Below are 17500 nucleotides of genomic sequence, written 5' to 3'. Positions count from 1 at the left end.
TTCTCCATCCCAGAGCTAGTACACACACACACACACACACACACCCTAACCCCTCGTCTCTCTGCAGTGGGATGCGTTCTCCATCCCAGAGTTGCGTAACTTCCTGTGTATCCTGGAGAAGGAGGAGAAGGAGCAGGTGTGCTCCGTGATGCGTCGCTATGACAACTACAGAGTCAAACTGCAGGAGGCGCTGCGAGCCACGGGGGGGCCGGGGTAACCTCACCCCACCGCTGCCCCCCGCAGGACTGGAGGAGAGGGGGACGGGGAGCGGGACAATACTGCCCTTTAGAGGAGAGCGAGGGGGAAAGAGGACTGAGAGACAGCCTGAAAGAGGGACTCTGATCCAGAGATTGATGGACAGACGGACGGAGGGAGGGAGGGATGGAGGGAAGGATTAAACGACAGACTGTACCTGCATCACCAGAGCCTGTGTGCTATTCTCTGGATGGACACTAGAGGGCAGTGTTGTGTTGTGCGCTCAGCATGGACACTGAGAAACGTCGGCAGAGAAGAGCTGATGAACGCCTTTACTGAGCGCACCCACTGTGTGCCATATTCACTCTCTCTCTCTCCCTCTCCCTCTCTCTCTCCTTTTCTCCCTCTCTTTCTCTCTCTCATGAAATTTCTGTATTTGTCGTCTGTTTCAGATGTGTTCCTTTATCTCTTACATGTGAATGATTCAAACTCAAAACATTGAATCTGATTATTTTAGTTTTTATTTAATTGGCGGATGCAATGGTCTGTACATATTTTAGTTTTGCTATTATTACTTTTTTATTTTATTTTTTATTTATGTGGGTGTTTTTATTTCTTTTTCCATCTGAAATGGTCTTATTTTGTTTTACTCTTATCGATGCGAAGCAGCAATCTTAAGCGATTAACTAATGAATTAATCTCAATCGACGGGGAATAGGGACGGAGGTGTTTTCCTAGAGGTAAATACACACGAGGGCCACAAGGATCACAGCCAAAACTGGTTCATCATTGAAAGTGTTGGAGGTGAATGAGAGACAGAAGCCATTAAGGGTGGAGGGTGGAGGGTGACCCACAGAGTGAGTTGGTATGACCCACAGAGTGAGTTGGTATGACCCACAGAGTGAGTTGGTATTGCTGAAGGTTTAAGTTGGGCTTTGTCCAGATGGAGGTGATTGCTCTGGGGAGAGGAGTGTCAGGATGCAGTCTGTTGGAGCTGGGGTCATCAGTCACATGTTGTTGAAGGGTCAAGGGTCGTGGAGTGACTGAACGACACAGTTGGAGTGTGGGCGGAACTTCAGCTGAATCCTCACCTCTGACCTGTTGACTGACCAATAGGATCGGAGGAGGAGGAGGAGGGTGGTTATGCTGCTGTGTGAATAGAAGGGTTTCAGGAAGTTGACTAATGTGTGGAGAGGAAGTAGAAAGAAACTTAGAAGAAGAAAAAGAGGAAGATAAAGGAGGTACATCAGATCATGAGACTAATCATGTCTGGGCTGATATCAGATCAGAACAGGTTTTGGACCTGATCTACTTCAACGTAGACAGATCGGATGCCAGGAGAAGCTGGTTTAGTTCCCCTGCTAGAGAGGCAGCCCTGTGGCCACTGATAGAAAGGAGGAAGGTGGGGGAGGGAGGGAGGGAGGGGGGGGGGGGGGGGGGGGGGGAAGGGAAGGGAAGGACAGTGGTTGTATTGTTCACGCTCCTCTGGTAATCATCTATAATGGCTGTTTGTTCTTATCGTCTATAACCTGCTGCTTAATGCTTTTATAAAGCAAGCCTTAAATTGCAGCGGTGACCCCTGGGTGACGTGTGTTCTCATAGAGAGACAGCCAGCCAGCCAGCCAGCCAGCCAGCCAGCCAGGGGCCAGAGAGAGGCCAGTCTGGAGTGTGACAGACAGACAGTCTTAAGACGCCTGTGTGGAACAGAGATACGAGACATGCTTTAGTTAGCTCTGAGCTAAAGCCTAGGCTTTAGCCTTTGTTTGTGTATGTCTTCCACGTTGGAGACCCGGGTTCAAACCCTGCAGCGGTCACAGGTTGTGTTCACTGCACTGCACATGTCTGACCTGTAGATACAGTCTGGGGGGTGTTAGACAGTCAACAAGCCTAGCTTCTATTGGACCGCTCCAAAAGCATTGAGCTGGTTGGTGTGTGTGTGTGTCCCCCCGTGCTAGGACTGAGTAGAACAGTCCAGACTAACTGATGTCATCACCAGTGTACAGGAAATGTGTATGAAACTTCAGGAAGTTAACGGGAGTGCTAACTGACCAAAGAGGCGTGTCTTTGACGTCACGAGGCTGGTTGTTTTGTAGTTGTTCGGAGCCACGCAAAATGGCGGCGTCGTCTTCGCAGCCCAGACGGGCTAAAGCAGAGAGACCTGTCGCTCTGAGGGGAACTTCTCCTCCGTTCACGGTCCGCCTCTCTCTGTCCGTCTCTGCAACTCTGTGTCTCCTAGGTGTTCATATCTATATCTCTGTCACTGAGGACGACGGGGGAGTCTGCTTTCATAAACAACAAAACATAAACTGGCCTCGGAGGCTTGTCACGCTGTCTGTCAACGCTCTGCACAGTACCAGATTACTGTCTCACTGAGAGCATGTCGAAGGTAAACTTGGCATATTGTATTTTGAAGCCTCTTGTTATTTTCTGCCAGTACTATATGACGTTGTTTTTTCTCCGATGGTACTGCATTGCCATGGTTAGAGTGTTTCGCTGTAGAAGACTAGTGATGTGGGTATATCTGGTCATCTGGTGGACAATTGCTGTAACTGCATCTTTTTTTTTTTGGGGGGTTTAACTCTTTATTTCGCCTGTGTCAAACTGTTGATCAAAGCCTGTTGGTTATACGTACTGTCTCTTTCTGTTTTGGAGTTATATAACCAAAGATATTTTGAAATGCATAGAATTATATTTTAGGTGTTGCCTGGTGCAAGCTATTAGTAGCCTCAACACACAGAGGGAAAATTATAGCTATAGAGTTTTATTTAATTAAAGGGTTAACGACCCAAACTTAATTTCCTATCAAACACTGGGTTAATATAATTTAAAGGTGATATATCATTGGTTTCGTCTGTGTGTGCGGACACATTTTATATCATTAAAAAAGCCATAGTTTTATCTGCTATGCTACTAGAAAGCACAGAGTATTAAGAGGCTGACACCGCTGGCCCTGCACCACTGGCCCTGCACCGCTGGCCCTGCGCCGCTGGCCCTGCGCCGCTGGCCCTGCGCCGCTGGCCCTGCGCCGCTCGCATCGCCAGGGCCGGAACCAGACCAGTCATCTACAGAAGCTTCCGGGCACTTTACCTTTCTAATTCAGGGACATGTCTTTCTCCTCCTCCATTTTGATTTATCAGATGCCTATCATCTTCCACGATCATTGTTTTACACAATGTTTTATATAATTATTCTTTTGAATTTCAAATATGAATGGCTTTTATTTTTTAAAAAGATTTGTATTTTTTTTTGTTTTCTCATTTGTGGTGTTTTTTTTTTTTTTTTTGGCTACAACACAAGCTCCTTGTATGATTGATTTTTGTTGTTCGACGTTTTAGACTGTGAAAGTTGGTTTATCTTAAACTGTAGCATGTTTTATACGGGCAGTACCCTCTGGTTGATTTAATTAAGTTAGCGTGGTATGAATTATACCCTACCACTAAATGATTCCGTACATCATAGCATGCATTATGTACTGTACACTAATGCATACCTGTAGTAGGGTCTGCTACATGGCTGTTGACATCATACCACCAGTACTGTTGGAAATGTATCTACAGTTTATATTGATATACATAAACCAGATGCATTACTGTTATTTGCCAAAGATCTCGGTCTCTCCCGCTCCCTCTGCTGTGGTGATGTACTCTATGCAGACACTGTCACGGAGAACGGTGTGGTTCTCTTGTAGAACGGTGTGGTTCTCTTGTAGAACAGTGTGTTTCCGCTGTAGAACTGTGTGGTTCTCCTGTAGAACGGTGTGGTTCTCTTGTAGAACAGTGTGGTTCCGCTGTAGAACTGTGTGGTTCCCTTGTAGAACTGTGTGGTTCCGCTATAGAACTGTGGATCTCTTGTAGAACTGTGTGGTTCTCCTGTAGAACTGTGTGGTTCCCTTGTAGAACTGTGTGGTTCTCCTCAGAGAGAAAGGCCATCGAGAACCCCCCTCCATAGACATGTGTTTCTGCTGCGGCCCTGTTCCAATACTTTCAATATCCATGCTTCCTTCCTTCAGAGGAAACCACTGATCTAACGTGAGTGGACTGATCAAAGCAAGCTTTTCATGGCATTGCTTTCACCAATCAAGTCATGTCAGGTCAGTGATTTCTACATGAATGGAGAGAAGCTGTTAAAGAGATGCTACAAGATTGTTGTCTTAAGTGTTGACACTGTGGTTCATTCTATAATGTGAATTGATGTATTATCTCATTAGACCACAGTCCTCAGTTTAGGACCAACAAACTTTCAACATAAGCTTTGTTGGTGGTTGTGGGGAGGTGTGCCCCTCTCTGTCTAATCAGTAACATTCTCTTCCTGTTCCTGGGACCCTTTGTTGGCTCATGAATGCTCATTCTAGAACTCTTGGCTGAAAATATACAGAAATCCCGTAGCATCTCTTTAAAGAGTGTTTAAACAAGGTTGGGGTTCGGGATGCAGACAGCACCAGAGCACAGCTGGGAGGAGACGGGATGTCACCAAAAATGTTATAATAGAAATGTTTCTGTCTTCTATTTATATTATTGATGCAGGTTTATTTTTGTAGGTAACATTTTCTTTTTTTGAATTGTTACCAATTTGTGGCCTTACTTCCCTAAGGCCGGATTCATCTATTAAAGTTGAAATTGTGGAAAAAAACGAGTTTGTTTTGTCATGCTTTCATTAAAACTGCATACTTATTGTGTATTACTGAAGACAGCCGCAAAAGAACAATCTATCCGTGGTTACTTTATTTGTAGTTATTTTTATTGACTGTAACTATGGATAGATTGTTCTTGCTGCTGTCTTCAGTAACAAATATATAACCATTAAGGTTGTCCTCTGGGTTGAAGGGGAGGTATACTATAACTAACTATAACGAACATAGTTACAGTTGACCTCGCCTTCAACCCAGAGGACCACCTTAATGGTCATCTCGTACTCTGATCCTTCATTATTGATCACCTCGGAGTCCTTCACACCCACGAACGAATTCAAATCAAATGAGCATTTTATTTGTCACGGACATCGCATACAGCCGTAATTGACAGTGAAATGCTTTGGGAATTGTACGACTGCTCCCGGGTTAGGGTTCCTGGTTAAGATGATCTACAGTGGAAAGTCATTGATATATTTTGGAAAAACATTAAACTACAGTGAATCATCTGTGACCATAGCAATCTAGTGTCAACGACACAGGCCGATCTGTACGTTACTCTTTGAAAGTCACCGCTCGGTTCAAACGGTAGTTCAGAGGCTCGTCTCGACACGTTGTCTCCACGGTAACGGTACTTGGCGTTGTCTCCACGGTAACGGTACTTGGCGTTGTCTCCACGGTAACGGTACTTGGCATGGTCGGGACGGTGAAGTTATTCCAGTCCTACAGCACGGAGCCGCCCCGCCATCTGTACCCGTGTCCCCGAGGTGAACTCCTCCCTATTCTCCTGCAGTGACGGGAGATCACCGCCAACTCACGTCTCCTACACAACACTACACACACACACACACACACACACACACGCCCCAGCGAACATCTCGTGCTATCAGTTCAATAGAAGCATGCGAAGAACTCACACACACTGATGGAGCAGGGCACTGATTGGCTGACTGACTGACTTTGAGGTGATCAAGAACTGTAGCTAAAGTTTCACATGAAGAACCGGACCAACCGATTGATTGATCGATCAAAGAACCGGACCATGGATTGTCTTCATCCTAAACGCTCACATGGGTCTAGTCTAAGCTGGTATTCCTACCAGTCCTGGTTGTCGGGTGTGAATGTCCTGTTTCTATGATGAGGTTGTGATGAACATGTCTGAGGGAGGTCAAGGAGTTCCCTCCTCTGTGGGAACGGTTTTATTGTTGTGTGTTTACAGTCCATTCCTGATGCTAATCTTTGTTCTACAATCCAACTGTTGTAATCATGATCGTCAACATCTTCCGGCCCTCAGAAGGGGAAAGGAATGCCTTTAAACGAATAAACGATTAAGAAGGGATATGTTCTAGATTATCATAACGTTATCATGTTATGCTATAACAATCTTAAGAACACAAGGACTGCAATTAGTTTTTTAATAAAGAACACATGTTTATAATAAAAAAACTAAATGATGTATTTTCTGTCGAAAACAAATCAAAAACATCACAGTTACTTAAAACAAGCGAGACCCAGGGGGTTTGATAAAGATCCATTGTTTTCAACCTGCATCATTTCTCCCACGTGATTTGTTGTGATGCAGAGTGAACAGCAGGGGGCAGCAGAGGTGTGAGGCGGAGGGCGGAGAGCATAGACGGGTGCAGACGAAGCCTCTGGTTGAATGGTAAATGGATGCTTAAATGGGATGCTTGGGAGGGCGCTACTCTGATCAGTTAGCTTCCGTTTACCATCTACATCAGCGATGACTTCAGAGAGCATTTGAACAGGTGAGGTAGGGTCATCATGCACTGACCCCTATATCATCATCATCATCATCACCACACTAAATCAATGCAACCGACCAACCGGTGATTTCAGAGTATCTTTATTGGACAAACGCAAGCCGGAAATGCATACTTTGTAACAAAAAAAAAATAACTACAATTGCAAAACAAAAGAAATGTGCAAAAACATTTTTGACAGATCGGAAAGTGCATCAGTGAATTGAAATGGGTCTAAGGATTTCCCACGGTAGTGTGATTGACAGAGTAGCTGTGTGTGCAGTCTGAGGGTGTGTGTTCAGTAGGGGGGGAGTGTGTTTGTGTGTGTTCAGTAAGGGGGGAGTGTGTGTGTGTTCAGTAGGGGGAGTGTGTGTGTGTGTTCAGTAGGGGGAGTGTGTGTGTGTTCAGTAGGGGGAGTGTGTGTGTGTGTGTTCAGTAGGGGAGTGTGTGTGTGTGTTCAGTAGGGGGAGTGTGTGTGTGTTCAGTAGGGGGAGTGTGTGTGTTCAGTAGGGGAGTGTGGAGTCCTCTGTCCTCACCTTCTCTAAACACATTGGAGGACAAGGTTGGAGGTTCAGAGGCTCCTCCCCCGGACCTTCATCTCAATGTGGAGGAGAGGAGAGAGGAAAACGGTTAGAGGTTAGGCCTGTGTGTGTGTGTGTGTTAAAGGTTAGACCTGTGTGTGTGTAAGAAGTTAGATCTGTGTGTGTGTTAGAGGTTAGGCCTGTGTGTGTGTTAGAGGTTAGGCCTGTGTGTGTGTGTGTGTGTGTGTGTGTGTGTGTTAGATGTTAGACCTGTGTGTGTGTTAGAGGTTAGGCCTGTGTGTGTGTGTGTGTGTGTGTGTGTGTGTGTTAGATGTTAGACCTGTGTGTGTGTTAGAGGTTAGGCCTGTGTGTGTGTGTGTGTGTTAGAGGTTAGGCCTGTGTGTGTGTTAGAGGTTAGACCTGTGTGTGGATGAGAAAGTGAAGAGATGAGGTGGTTTTCTATTGAGAAGGCCAACACTACACTGACTGTTTCAGGAGATCTATTGAGAAGGCCAATACGACACCGACTGTTTTGTGAACATTTCTTCCTCTCAAATCACACACACAACGATGATGCTGCTGATCTTGAAACGGTCAACAGAAAAAAAAAAAGAAGAAAAAAACAGTCATTCCAACCAGACAGTCAGGTGATGCACATTCACCACGACAACCTATGGAGCCAATAATACAGTTTGGGTTGGCGACCAGCGGTTGGCTCAGAACAGCGTCACATGACTGAACTGATGTTAGTTTCTAGCGCTCCAAAGTGAAAATCATTTCCCTTGTGTTCCGGAGATGGGAGTTACTACTGGGTACTGGTCACTATGCTAGGCTAGTCTACGGTTAGTGCAAGGGAGGCTGGTGGAGGTAGAAATCGGAGGACGGGCTCTTTGTAATGCATGGAATGGAATGTTTTGACCTGTTTGATACCATTCCTCATTCCGTTCCATGCATTATGCAATACAATGAGCCCAGCCACTCCAATTTCTACCCTCACCAGCCTCCCCTTGGGGCAGTGTTAACCCTAATTCACACTACAGAGCCCAACCAAGCTGAGCCAAGCCAGACTAGGCTGGGCTGTACTGGTTAGGCGTCCACCATAGTTGCTGCAACGGTACTGGAAAGGACAATGAAAGGGAAATATCCGAGCCAGCACGGTATGGTTCGGTTCGGTTCGGGTCGGCCCTGTAGTGTGTAAAGCCACTTAGTCTCTAGGCCACGCCCCCTCAGTCTGTCAGTAACCCCACCCTCCTGCATCCCTAATAGTCCGAGTTCATTCCAGAGGAAAGGTTCCCCAGATAACATTCACATCAGAAGAGGAATAGATCGGACCGTTCCATTTGGCAAAAATCATCTCTTTAAAAACTACATTTCCTAGCAGGACCTAATAGGACTCTACCATCTCTAACAGGACTGTACCATTACAGATCCACCCCTTTGGCTCAGTCATATGATATACCCTGTGATCTACACAAGAATGGCATTTAATGAAATGGTTAATGTGTGTGTGTGTGTGTGTGTGTGTGTGTTCCTTCAATATCTTGAAATGATACCAACAACAGTTCATGTGTGAATGAGATTCAGAACATACTCAAGAAAAAAACTAAAAAAAAAAAAAACTAAAACGGAGAGAGAAAACAACCATCTAGCTGCTCAACACTGATCTGACAAACAGCAAAACACTCATTTCCCTCCTTGGTTCATCTCCCATCACACCATGTCCCTTAACCTGAAATAATGTTAAAGTAAATCAATCAAACAAACCGTGTTAAAACAGGAAAATAATCACCAGGTTGTCGTACCATACTCACCACACGCACAAACACCAAAACAACAACAACAACAACAACAACAACAACAGTTCCACCATCTCAGGACCAGTTATGGCCAAGGAATGTAAAGAGAATGAAGGGTCAGATAAGTCATAATAACTAATAAATACAGCATTAGCATTAGCATTACTTATGACATGTTGTATCTGACCCTCCATCTTGTTTAGTTCCCTTGGTTACGGCCAGAGCAGGAGTGACAACAAGTGGGTGTCAGGGGAGGCTGGTGGAGGTAGAAATCAGAGGACGGAGGGCACGTTGTGTTTGATACCTTTCCTCACTCCGCTCCATGCATTACAATGAGCTCGTCCTCCGATTTCTACCTCCGCCAGCCTCCCCTGGTGGGTGTTGCTTGCAGAAAGGCATCCCTGTTAAAAGTGGCTGTAGTGTAGCGCAGAGAGGGGAGACCCCCCCCCCCCCCCCCCCGTCACAACCCCCCCGCACCCCTCTTTGAGTGGGCCTGGGGATGGGGGTCCTCAGACACAAGGCAACCGTAGGACAGGTCAAAAGGGGCCCTCCTTTCTTCCTCTCCTCCTCTCCTCCTCCTCCTCCTCTCCTCCTCTCAGTCTTTTCTTACTTCAGGACCTGCCGCCGTCTGCTAATCCGGGGGTTGTGGCTGCTGAACATCAGCCGAGGGTCAAACTTATACCTGAGGAGAGGAGAGGAGAGGTGTCTAGATGTGGTGTGTGTGAGTGTGTGTGTGTGTGTGTCTAGACGTGGTGTGTGTGTGTGTGTGTCTAGATGTAGTGTGTGTGTGTCTAAATGTGGTGTGTTTGTGTGTGTGTGTCTAGACGTGGTGTGTGTGTGTCTAGATGTGGTGTGTGTGACTGACCGTGAGTCGTAGACCCCGGGCGTCCTGCAGGACTGTCCAGAGCAGGACTGCAGCATCATCAGTCTGTGGTTCATCTTCTCCAGGACCTCCTGGTCGATGCTCTTAGCGATGTTGGTCAGCTGGAACGGGTCTGCTGTCAGGTTGTACACCTCCACGAACACCTGGCAACACGGGGGGGGGGGGGGGGGTCAGACCTCTACACACACACACACACACACACACACACACTTCTTTCTCGTTACCTCGTTGTCGTCAAACTCGCAGTACTGGAGGTTGGCTGAGGGGGCGAAGGTGCGCACGCAGGCGTAGGTGTTGTTGTAGGAGTCCTCACACACACAGTCTGGGAAACACTCCTGCAGAGGAAGAGAGAGAGGGGGGGAGGGAGAGAGAGAGAGAGAGAGAGAGAGAGAGAGAGAGAGAGAGAGAGAGAGAGAGAGAGAGAGAGAGAGAGAGAGAGAGAGAGAGAGAGAGAGAGAGAGAGAGAGGGGCTGGGTCAGGGATGGTCCTCTCTATTTCCCCATCTTCATCTTCCACTACCTTTCTTTCTCTCCCTTCTGCCCCCTCCCCTCCCCTCCCTCCCTCCCTCCCTCCGTCCGTACCGACACCCCAGGGCCCAGCAGGGGGCAGGCTGGATCAGAGACGTTGCTGCCCTCTCCTTCGTACTCCACCAGGATGTCTGTCCTCCAGTTGCTGCTGTTCACCTTCCCCTCCTGAGGACACACACACACGCACTTTTAACATCCTCACCCTTTTTCCTCCCAAATACATGCAGTATACATTCAACAGTCTGCATATCAAAAGAAGAAGCTTGTTGTAGTTGGTGGTGTTGGTGTTGGTGTTGTAGTTGTAGTTGGTTGTGTTGGTGGTGTTGATGGTGTTGTTGTGTGCTGTTGGTGTTGTAGTTGGTGGTGTTGATGTTGGTGGTGTTGATGGTGTTGTTGTGTGCTGTTGGTGTTGTAGTTGGTGTTGGTGGTGTTGATGTTGGTGGTGTTGTTGTGTGCTGTTGGTGTTGTAGTTGGTGTTGGTGGTGTTGAAGTTGGTGGTGTTGTTGTGTGCTGTATGCTCTCACCAGCACAGGCAGGAAGGAGGTGCCGTCCATCTGGGTCTTGTTGACGTTGTAGCCAGCGATGTCCAGGATGGTGGGACCCAGGTCCACGTTACCCACCAGCATCTGACACACACACACACACACACACACACGATTACAGTTATCAGACTGGAGTAGCAAACATTTCAGTAGCAAACATTGTGTGTCTGTGTCTGTGTGTGTGTGTGTGTGTGTGTACCTGGCTGGTCTGGTTGGGTTTGATGTTGGGTCCTCTGACCATGAGCGGTACTCTGATGTCAAACTCATACAGCTGTCGCTTGTCCAGGGGCATAGAGAACTGGCCTGGAGAGAGAGAGAGATGTTTACCTGTGTGTGTGTGTACCTGTGTGTGTGTGTGTACCTGTGTGTGTGTGTGTGTGTACCTGTGTGGTAGCCGTTGTCAGACGTGAAGATGATGTAGGTGTTCTCCAGCTCCCCCCGCACCTCCAGCCTCTTCACCACCTTCTCCACCAGGTCGTCCACCGACAGGAGAGTACGCCACCTAGGGGACGGGAGGACACAACACACACACGATTCGCAAGATGGCCTCTCTCTCTCATCAGGAGTCAAGAATTAACATGTTCAGCTGTTTTTAGAAAGAGAGAACCATTAGAAGAAGAGGAGGAGGAGGAAGGGGAGGATGACTACAAAGAAAAGAGGAATAAGAAGAGGAGGATGGGGAAGAGGAGGAGGATGACTACAAAGAAAAGAGGAATAAGAAGAGGAGGAGGATGACTCACCGTTTCCTGAAGGCGTCGTCCAGGAACTCAACAGAGGAGTTGGTCATGGGAGTCTTGGCCTGTCTGATCAACCAGTGCTTGTCCTGGAGGGAGGGAGGAGAGAGAGAGAGAGGTAGACAGAGAGAGGGAGAGGGAGAGAGGGAGAGAGGTAGAGAGGTAGAGAGAACGGTAGAGAGAGAGAGAGAGACGAGAGAGAGAGAGAGGTTACACATTTCCTAATATACTCCGCTGCATCACGTATGTCAACACCACCTAAACACACCACCACCTAAACAAAACACCACCACCTAAACACCACCTAAACACCCCACCACCTAAACACCACCTAAACACCCCACCACCTAAACACAACACCACCTAAACACCCCACCACCTAAACACAACACCACCACCACCTAAACACACCACCGTGGATGGAACTCCCCCGGGGCGAGCCTCTGAAACAGAGGCAGATCGCCCACTAACACTCCTGACAGCCTGGACGCACACAGAGGCTTCTTCTGCTGATCCAGGTCACTGATCCAGGGGGGAAACCCGAGGGGAACCCACCTTTCCGTGGACGTTGAAGTTGGGGTCCCGCGGGGCTTTGACGTTGGGGAAGCTGGCCTCGTACTGGGGGGCCGGGGTCCAGGGGGAGTGGGGGGCCGGGGTGGACACCATCATGAAGAAGGGCCTGTAGTTGGACTTGTACTGCAGGAAGTCCAGGGACATGTTGGCCTGGGGGGGGAAGACAGGTAGGACAGAGGGGAGGTGAGACAGGTACAGACAGAGGGGAGGGAAGACAGGTAAGACAGAAGGGAGGTGAGACAGGTACAGACAGAGGGGAGGTGAGACAGGTACAGACAGAGGGGAGGGAAGACAGGTAAGACAGAAGGGAGGTGAGACAGGTAAGACAGAGAGGAGGTGTGACAGGTACAGACAGAGAGGAGGTGTGACAGGTACAGACAGAGGGGAGGTGAGACAGGTAAAGACAGAGGGGAGGTGAGACAGGTACAGACAGAGGGGAGGTGAGACAGGTACAGACAGAGGGGAGGTGAGACAGGTACAGACAGAGGGGAGGTGAGACAGGTACAGACAGAGGGGAGGTGAGACAGGTACAGACAGAGGGGAGGTGAGACAGGTAAAGACAGAGGGGAGGTGAGACAGGTACAGACAGAGGGGAGGTGAGACAGGTACAGACAGAGGGGAGGTGAGACAGGTACAGACAGAGGGGAGGTGAGACAGGTAAAGACAGAGGGGAGGTGAGACAGGTACAGACAGTCGAGGGTATAGTGTATAATAAACTGTTCCATGGTGTTGAATGCTCTGTGCGTTCTGATTGGTCCAGCAGGTCATACCAGGACGTCTGTCAGGTAGTCCTGGCTGTAGTTTTCTCCGTGCGTCTTGGCCTTCCCGTTGATGGACAGAGTGTAGTTGTAGTACTGAGAGTTCCTCTCCTGTAAGAGACACCAAGAGAAATATTATTACATTAGTTAGTCGTTAGTTAGTTAGTTGGTTAGTTAGTTAGTACTTCACCACTAGTTACATAGTAGAGTACATACCTATAGTAGGGTTAGTATTACATCATCATTACTATGATTACCATACTATCATACAGAACACTAACTCCATGCTGTGTGATGTCTAACACTGGAACATACGTCTGCTTGGATGAACCACCAACCCCAGACCACTAGGAGTGAGTTTCCCAGGGTAAAGGACATCTGAGGGTTTATTATTAATGTGTAAACGTTTGTGTGTTCAACCCAACGTACACAAGCTTTTCTACAGTAGCGCACACTGACTCCCAGCAGTCTTATCTCTTACAGGCTGATAAGCACTGTGGTCACAAGACTCCGTTTATTTATTCACTAGTGTCCGGAGATGATATAGCGGCCTGTCATTCTTTATTATTTTTTTCCTTCCGGAACATTCTCTTTTAACGTTGACCCATATTCCGAGGTCAGAGCCACAGATTTACTGACCCCACAGTCTATTAGCTGAGTCTGCTGTGGAGGAGATATCAGAAACTATTTAAACTCCCCCTCTAAAGCAATAAACAAGTCAGTGAGGAAGCCAGACAGTTGATTTATGAGCAACTTGTGAATATCACAGACTTGTCAGGAAGGAAAGGAAGATTAAAAAGTTGATATATTGTTAGTATATCCAAATAAAACATGTTCTGGAGGGCACCGTGATGTACTGTGTGTGGAAGCGGACCGTTAGTTCAGAGGGACATTGTGTTAGTCTTACCAGGCCGACCCAGTAGTCCCAGCCCGGGGGGACATGCTCCACACCACCAGCCTCAGAGTTCCCATACTGGAACACAAACAAGCAGAGACATGACTTTGTTTGTACGTGTGTGTGTGTGTGTGTGTAAGTTCCTATACATAGACACGAGACAGGCATGAGTCTTACTCAGAGGGCCTGCTGCTACTTTGAGAGGAAGACATTCTTCAACAACATACAGCACATTTTCACACCATAAATAAACTTCTTCAAACTAACGTCATGGCAGATCAAAGCTGTCAGAAACACAGAAGTAGGGACTGCCATCGTGTTCTTGAAGCAGGAGCCGGTGCCCATATACCCACCAGTAGAGTGGAGGTAGAAATCTGATGACTGGTTCATTGTAAGGCATGGAATGGAATCAAACACGTTTGATATTTAAAAAACATGTTTTTAGGGCATTTCTGCTTTATTGGGATAGAGACAGTAGAGATTGACAGGACGGATGGGTGAGAGAGAGAGGAGGGATGACATGCAAGATAGGTCGGGGGTCAGAATCGAACCAGGAACCTTGCGATTACATGGTATACGCATTAGTGTGCTACACCACTAAGCACCCACTAACATTCATTTGATACCATTCCTCATTCCATTCCATTCCTCAATGAGCCCCGTCCTCTGATCTCTACCTCCAGCAGCCTCCCCTGGTACTCACCTCGTTGAGGTACTTCCCAGCGAAGAAGGTCTGGTAGCCTGCGTAGGCCTGCAGCAGGGCAGGGAAGGTCTGGGGCTCCTGGCTCTTCTGCCAGGCCTTGCTGCTGCAGTTGCCCTCCAGGGTGTTGTTGATGACGTGGTGGTTGTGGGGGTACTTCCCTGTCAGGATGCTGGCCCTGCTAGGGCAGCACAGCGGGCTGGCCACAAACTGGGGGAGGAGGGGGAGACGTTAGGACCGGTTCAGGTGGGGTTTACTGTCCAGGCAAAGGGGAATGGTGGGATGTTTTAAATGTTTACATTCTATAAACCCCCCTTAAAGGAGGGAGTCACCTAGTCGCCAAGGTGGCAGTGAAGACAGACAGAGACCACAGATACAACTGTATTTCAACCCACCAACTGCCAAAGAGTTCCGGAACACTCACCACCTAGAGTGTTCCAAGTGTTCTATGTGGTATCTACCTAGCAACAATACTCTGATTGGCTACAAAATGAAACATCATGAATAAAGTCACCCTTGACAATCTAAAATGTTGACAATTGGGGTGGCTTTATTCACCCTCGGCACTGCATAACTTAATCTAATCTAACAGAACCTGAGGAACCAGAGGAACCAGCCCTGTGACTATGAAGGGTGAATGGTCAGGGCAATAACATCAGCTATGACACATTAACAACAAGGCAAAGAGACCACAATTACCTGACGTTACCTGACAACAAGCTACATGCATGCAGTACATATGTACATGTGATGAAAGCATTTCTTGCTTGGGTTGTCTCCTTGCGTCAAAGTCCAAAGCAGGGGTTTTGCCCCCATAAAAAAATGTTTTTTTACAGATAAGACGGTTTCAAATGAGGTCAAATGGGTAGCTGGTTCATTGTGTTACTCAGTCAATGGCTGATCATCTGGCCAGGGTACTTACAGCATTTGTGAATGATATTCCTGCATCCCCGATAAGCTTTTTTGTCTTGTTCAGTGGATTCTGAAAGAAATGCAGGTTGAGAAGGTTAATATGATTACGATTCATTCTTTAGTAACCGCAGATCACAGCCGCACCTTTTACCTTATATTCAGTCGATTTGTCAAACAGTTATATTCCCATCGTCGTCATCGTGTGTGTGTGTAACAAAGACTCCAACTGAAATAGCCCTAATCTGTGGCAGGATTTCAATATAAACCAGGATCATAACATTCCAGCCTCCTGGCGTACGTGTGTGTGTGTCTGTGTGTGTGTGTGTCCTGACTACTGTCAACTAATCAGTATTGGACTAACTCCGGTCGCAGTATGGTAAAACACTCAGATCAATGGACTTAACAATTGGAAGCATCTTGCTTTTAGAGAACAAGGTGAATACATTCGGATACTTGTGATAAGATGCGTCTCATCTGCAGGTCTGCGGAGGTGATCAGTGATCAAGCTAAATTAGTTAGCTGAGTTAATCACCTGCGGGGTTGCTAATTGTGCGAGCATGACACCGTAGAAACAGATAATCCAGACAGAAGTTCTCCTCACAGTCACTGCTTGCTTATGAAAGGGTTTGCTAACAACTTTAGCTGCATGTTATTGCCAGACCGAGCTGGCCTTGCGATCAGGCTGATGATGTTAAAATGAACAATGCATGAAACGATGATGTAGTAAACTTACCAGTCCACCGATAGCTATATCCAAGTCATCCGTGAGGATCAAAACAATATTTGGTCTGCGGTAAGTCTTGGCAAAAACAACTCTCGGGTTACTCAACAACAAAGTGACGCAGATAAGGAGAACATTCAATAAGGCGGGGAGCCTTAACCCAATCGAGGCCATTTTCACTGTGAAATTAAAAACAGTTGAAGCTCTGTTCTCTCGTGATGCCTTCTTCAGTTGATGAAAGCGTGAAATGCGGTCAGGATGAGGTCCCTGGTCAGGGAGCGGAGCGCAGAACGGCCTTCAGCTCCAAGCGCTTCCCTGTTTCAGTCATGTGCTGCTTGACGACGGAAGCCGGTCAGCTGGTTTCAGACGCACGGTGCTTGGGGTATGATGTCATTGTTAGAACCCGATCTCCACAGCAAAACAAGTCATTCCTTTCTCAAGACATTCAAACTGTTGCAATGGCAAAACATGGAAATTATATAAATGAAGTTGCAGGCAAAGCAAGTCAATGTTTTCTGTATTTATCATCCAAGAGACATATTTAAAAAAATATTGCGAAAGGCTTGGTTTAAAAAATGGCTAATTGCCTGTAGACACCATTGATAACATATAGCCGACGGGAGACATCTCCGTATCATACAGCGGCTAACAATCCCCTGTTATTTGTGTACTTCTTTTAACTGTTTTCATCCTAGACCTATCAAGTGGTGAATGAAAAGGAAAACAGATGCCAAAACCATCATGATTTTTTTTTACATTTATGGCCTTTAGCAGACGCCTTTATCCAAAGCGACTTACAACAAATACATTTGTTTAAGTAAATGAATCATCTGTCCAACAGTCATCATAAGACAGAGTAATCAGTGCTCACACCAGGGGCCACAGGCAGTCGTAATGCCAGTAGGCCTTTTCTATTACACTTTGCAAACTGATGTTTGTACAGTTTGCAAAGTGTAATGGAAAAAAGTCCTCTCAATGGCCTTACAACCTTACTATTCATGCTGGTTTTGGCATCTGTTTTCCTTTTCATTCACCACCACAATATTACATTTGTATAATACATTCAAAACGCAAACTTCGCAATGTTCATATTTTTAAGAAAATACGTTTCAAGAAAAATGAATTACAATCAAAAAAACGTCTTATACATTCAGTTACATATATCAAGTTATATGTTTCAAATGCAGCCATACCTTTCAGGGCAACAAGTGTGTCTGCCACGGTGGTGCTCCTGATGGGATGACGCGTTAACAATTTGGCACTTCTCTGATTGGTCAGATCATGCGGCGCGCCGCTGCCGCACCTGAAACACCTGTTGCCGTGGACGCGGTGGAGGAACGTTTGGCTGGAGCCGCG

At 46.9% G+C, this 17500-nt stretch overlaps 2 protein-coding genes across 2 annotated transcripts in view; one reads left to right on the top strand and one right to left on the bottom strand.

Annotated features, from left to right (window-relative positions):
- The window catches only part of rassf3 (Ras association domain family member 3), a 46061-nt gene extending 44460 nt beyond the window's left edge, over positions 1-1601 (top strand). Inside the window, 1 exon segment of the mRNA XM_083691929.1 lies at positions 68-1601. Coding sequence (XP_083548055.1) covers positions 68-217 — 150 coding nt within the window. The 3' untranslated portion in view covers positions 218-1601.
- Positions 1602-7397: 5796 nt separating this feature from the next.
- Positions 7398-16356, bottom strand: gnsa (glucosamine (N-acetyl)-6-sulfatase a). Its single transcript, XM_083692298.1, has 14 exons — positions 16157-16356; positions 15434-15493; positions 14515-14721; positions 13824-13889; positions 12929-13027; positions 12141-12308; positions 11592-11674; positions 11235-11353; positions 11051-11154; positions 10834-10935; positions 10364-10474; positions 10007-10117; positions 9765-9925; positions 7398-9581 (listed from the first exon to the last, which is right to left on the bottom strand). Exons 1-14 carry the CDS (start codon positions 16316-16318, stop codon positions 9506-9508), a joined length of 1629 nt encoding a protein of 542 aa, XP_083548424.1. The 5' UTR covers positions 16319-16356; the 3' UTR covers positions 7398-9505.
- Positions 16357-17500: the final 1144 nt, after the last annotated feature.

Source organism: Argentina silus (assembly GCF_951799395.1).
Source record: "Argentina silus genome assembly, chromosome: 20".
NCBI lineage: Eukaryota > Metazoa > Chordata > Actinopteri > Argentiniformes > Argentinidae > Argentina > Argentina silus.
This window is presented reverse-complemented; position numbering and strand designations above follow the sequence as displayed.

Bases quoted from the DNA above. Each gene is read 5' to 3' on its own strand.
- gnsa (XM_083692298.1), bottom strand. From the start codon at position 16,318: ATGGCCTCGATTGGGTTAAGGCTCCCCGCCTTATTGAATGTTCTCCTT. The intron at 13,028-13,823 runs GTAAGACTAACA...TGTCTCTTACAG, and splicing joins GGGACTACTGGGTCGGCCTG to GAGAGGAACTCTCAGTACTA. The intron at 11,354-11,591 runs GTGAGTCATCCT...CCCGTCCCCTAG, and splicing joins GACGACGCCTTCAGGAAACG to GTGGCGTACTCTCCTGTCGG.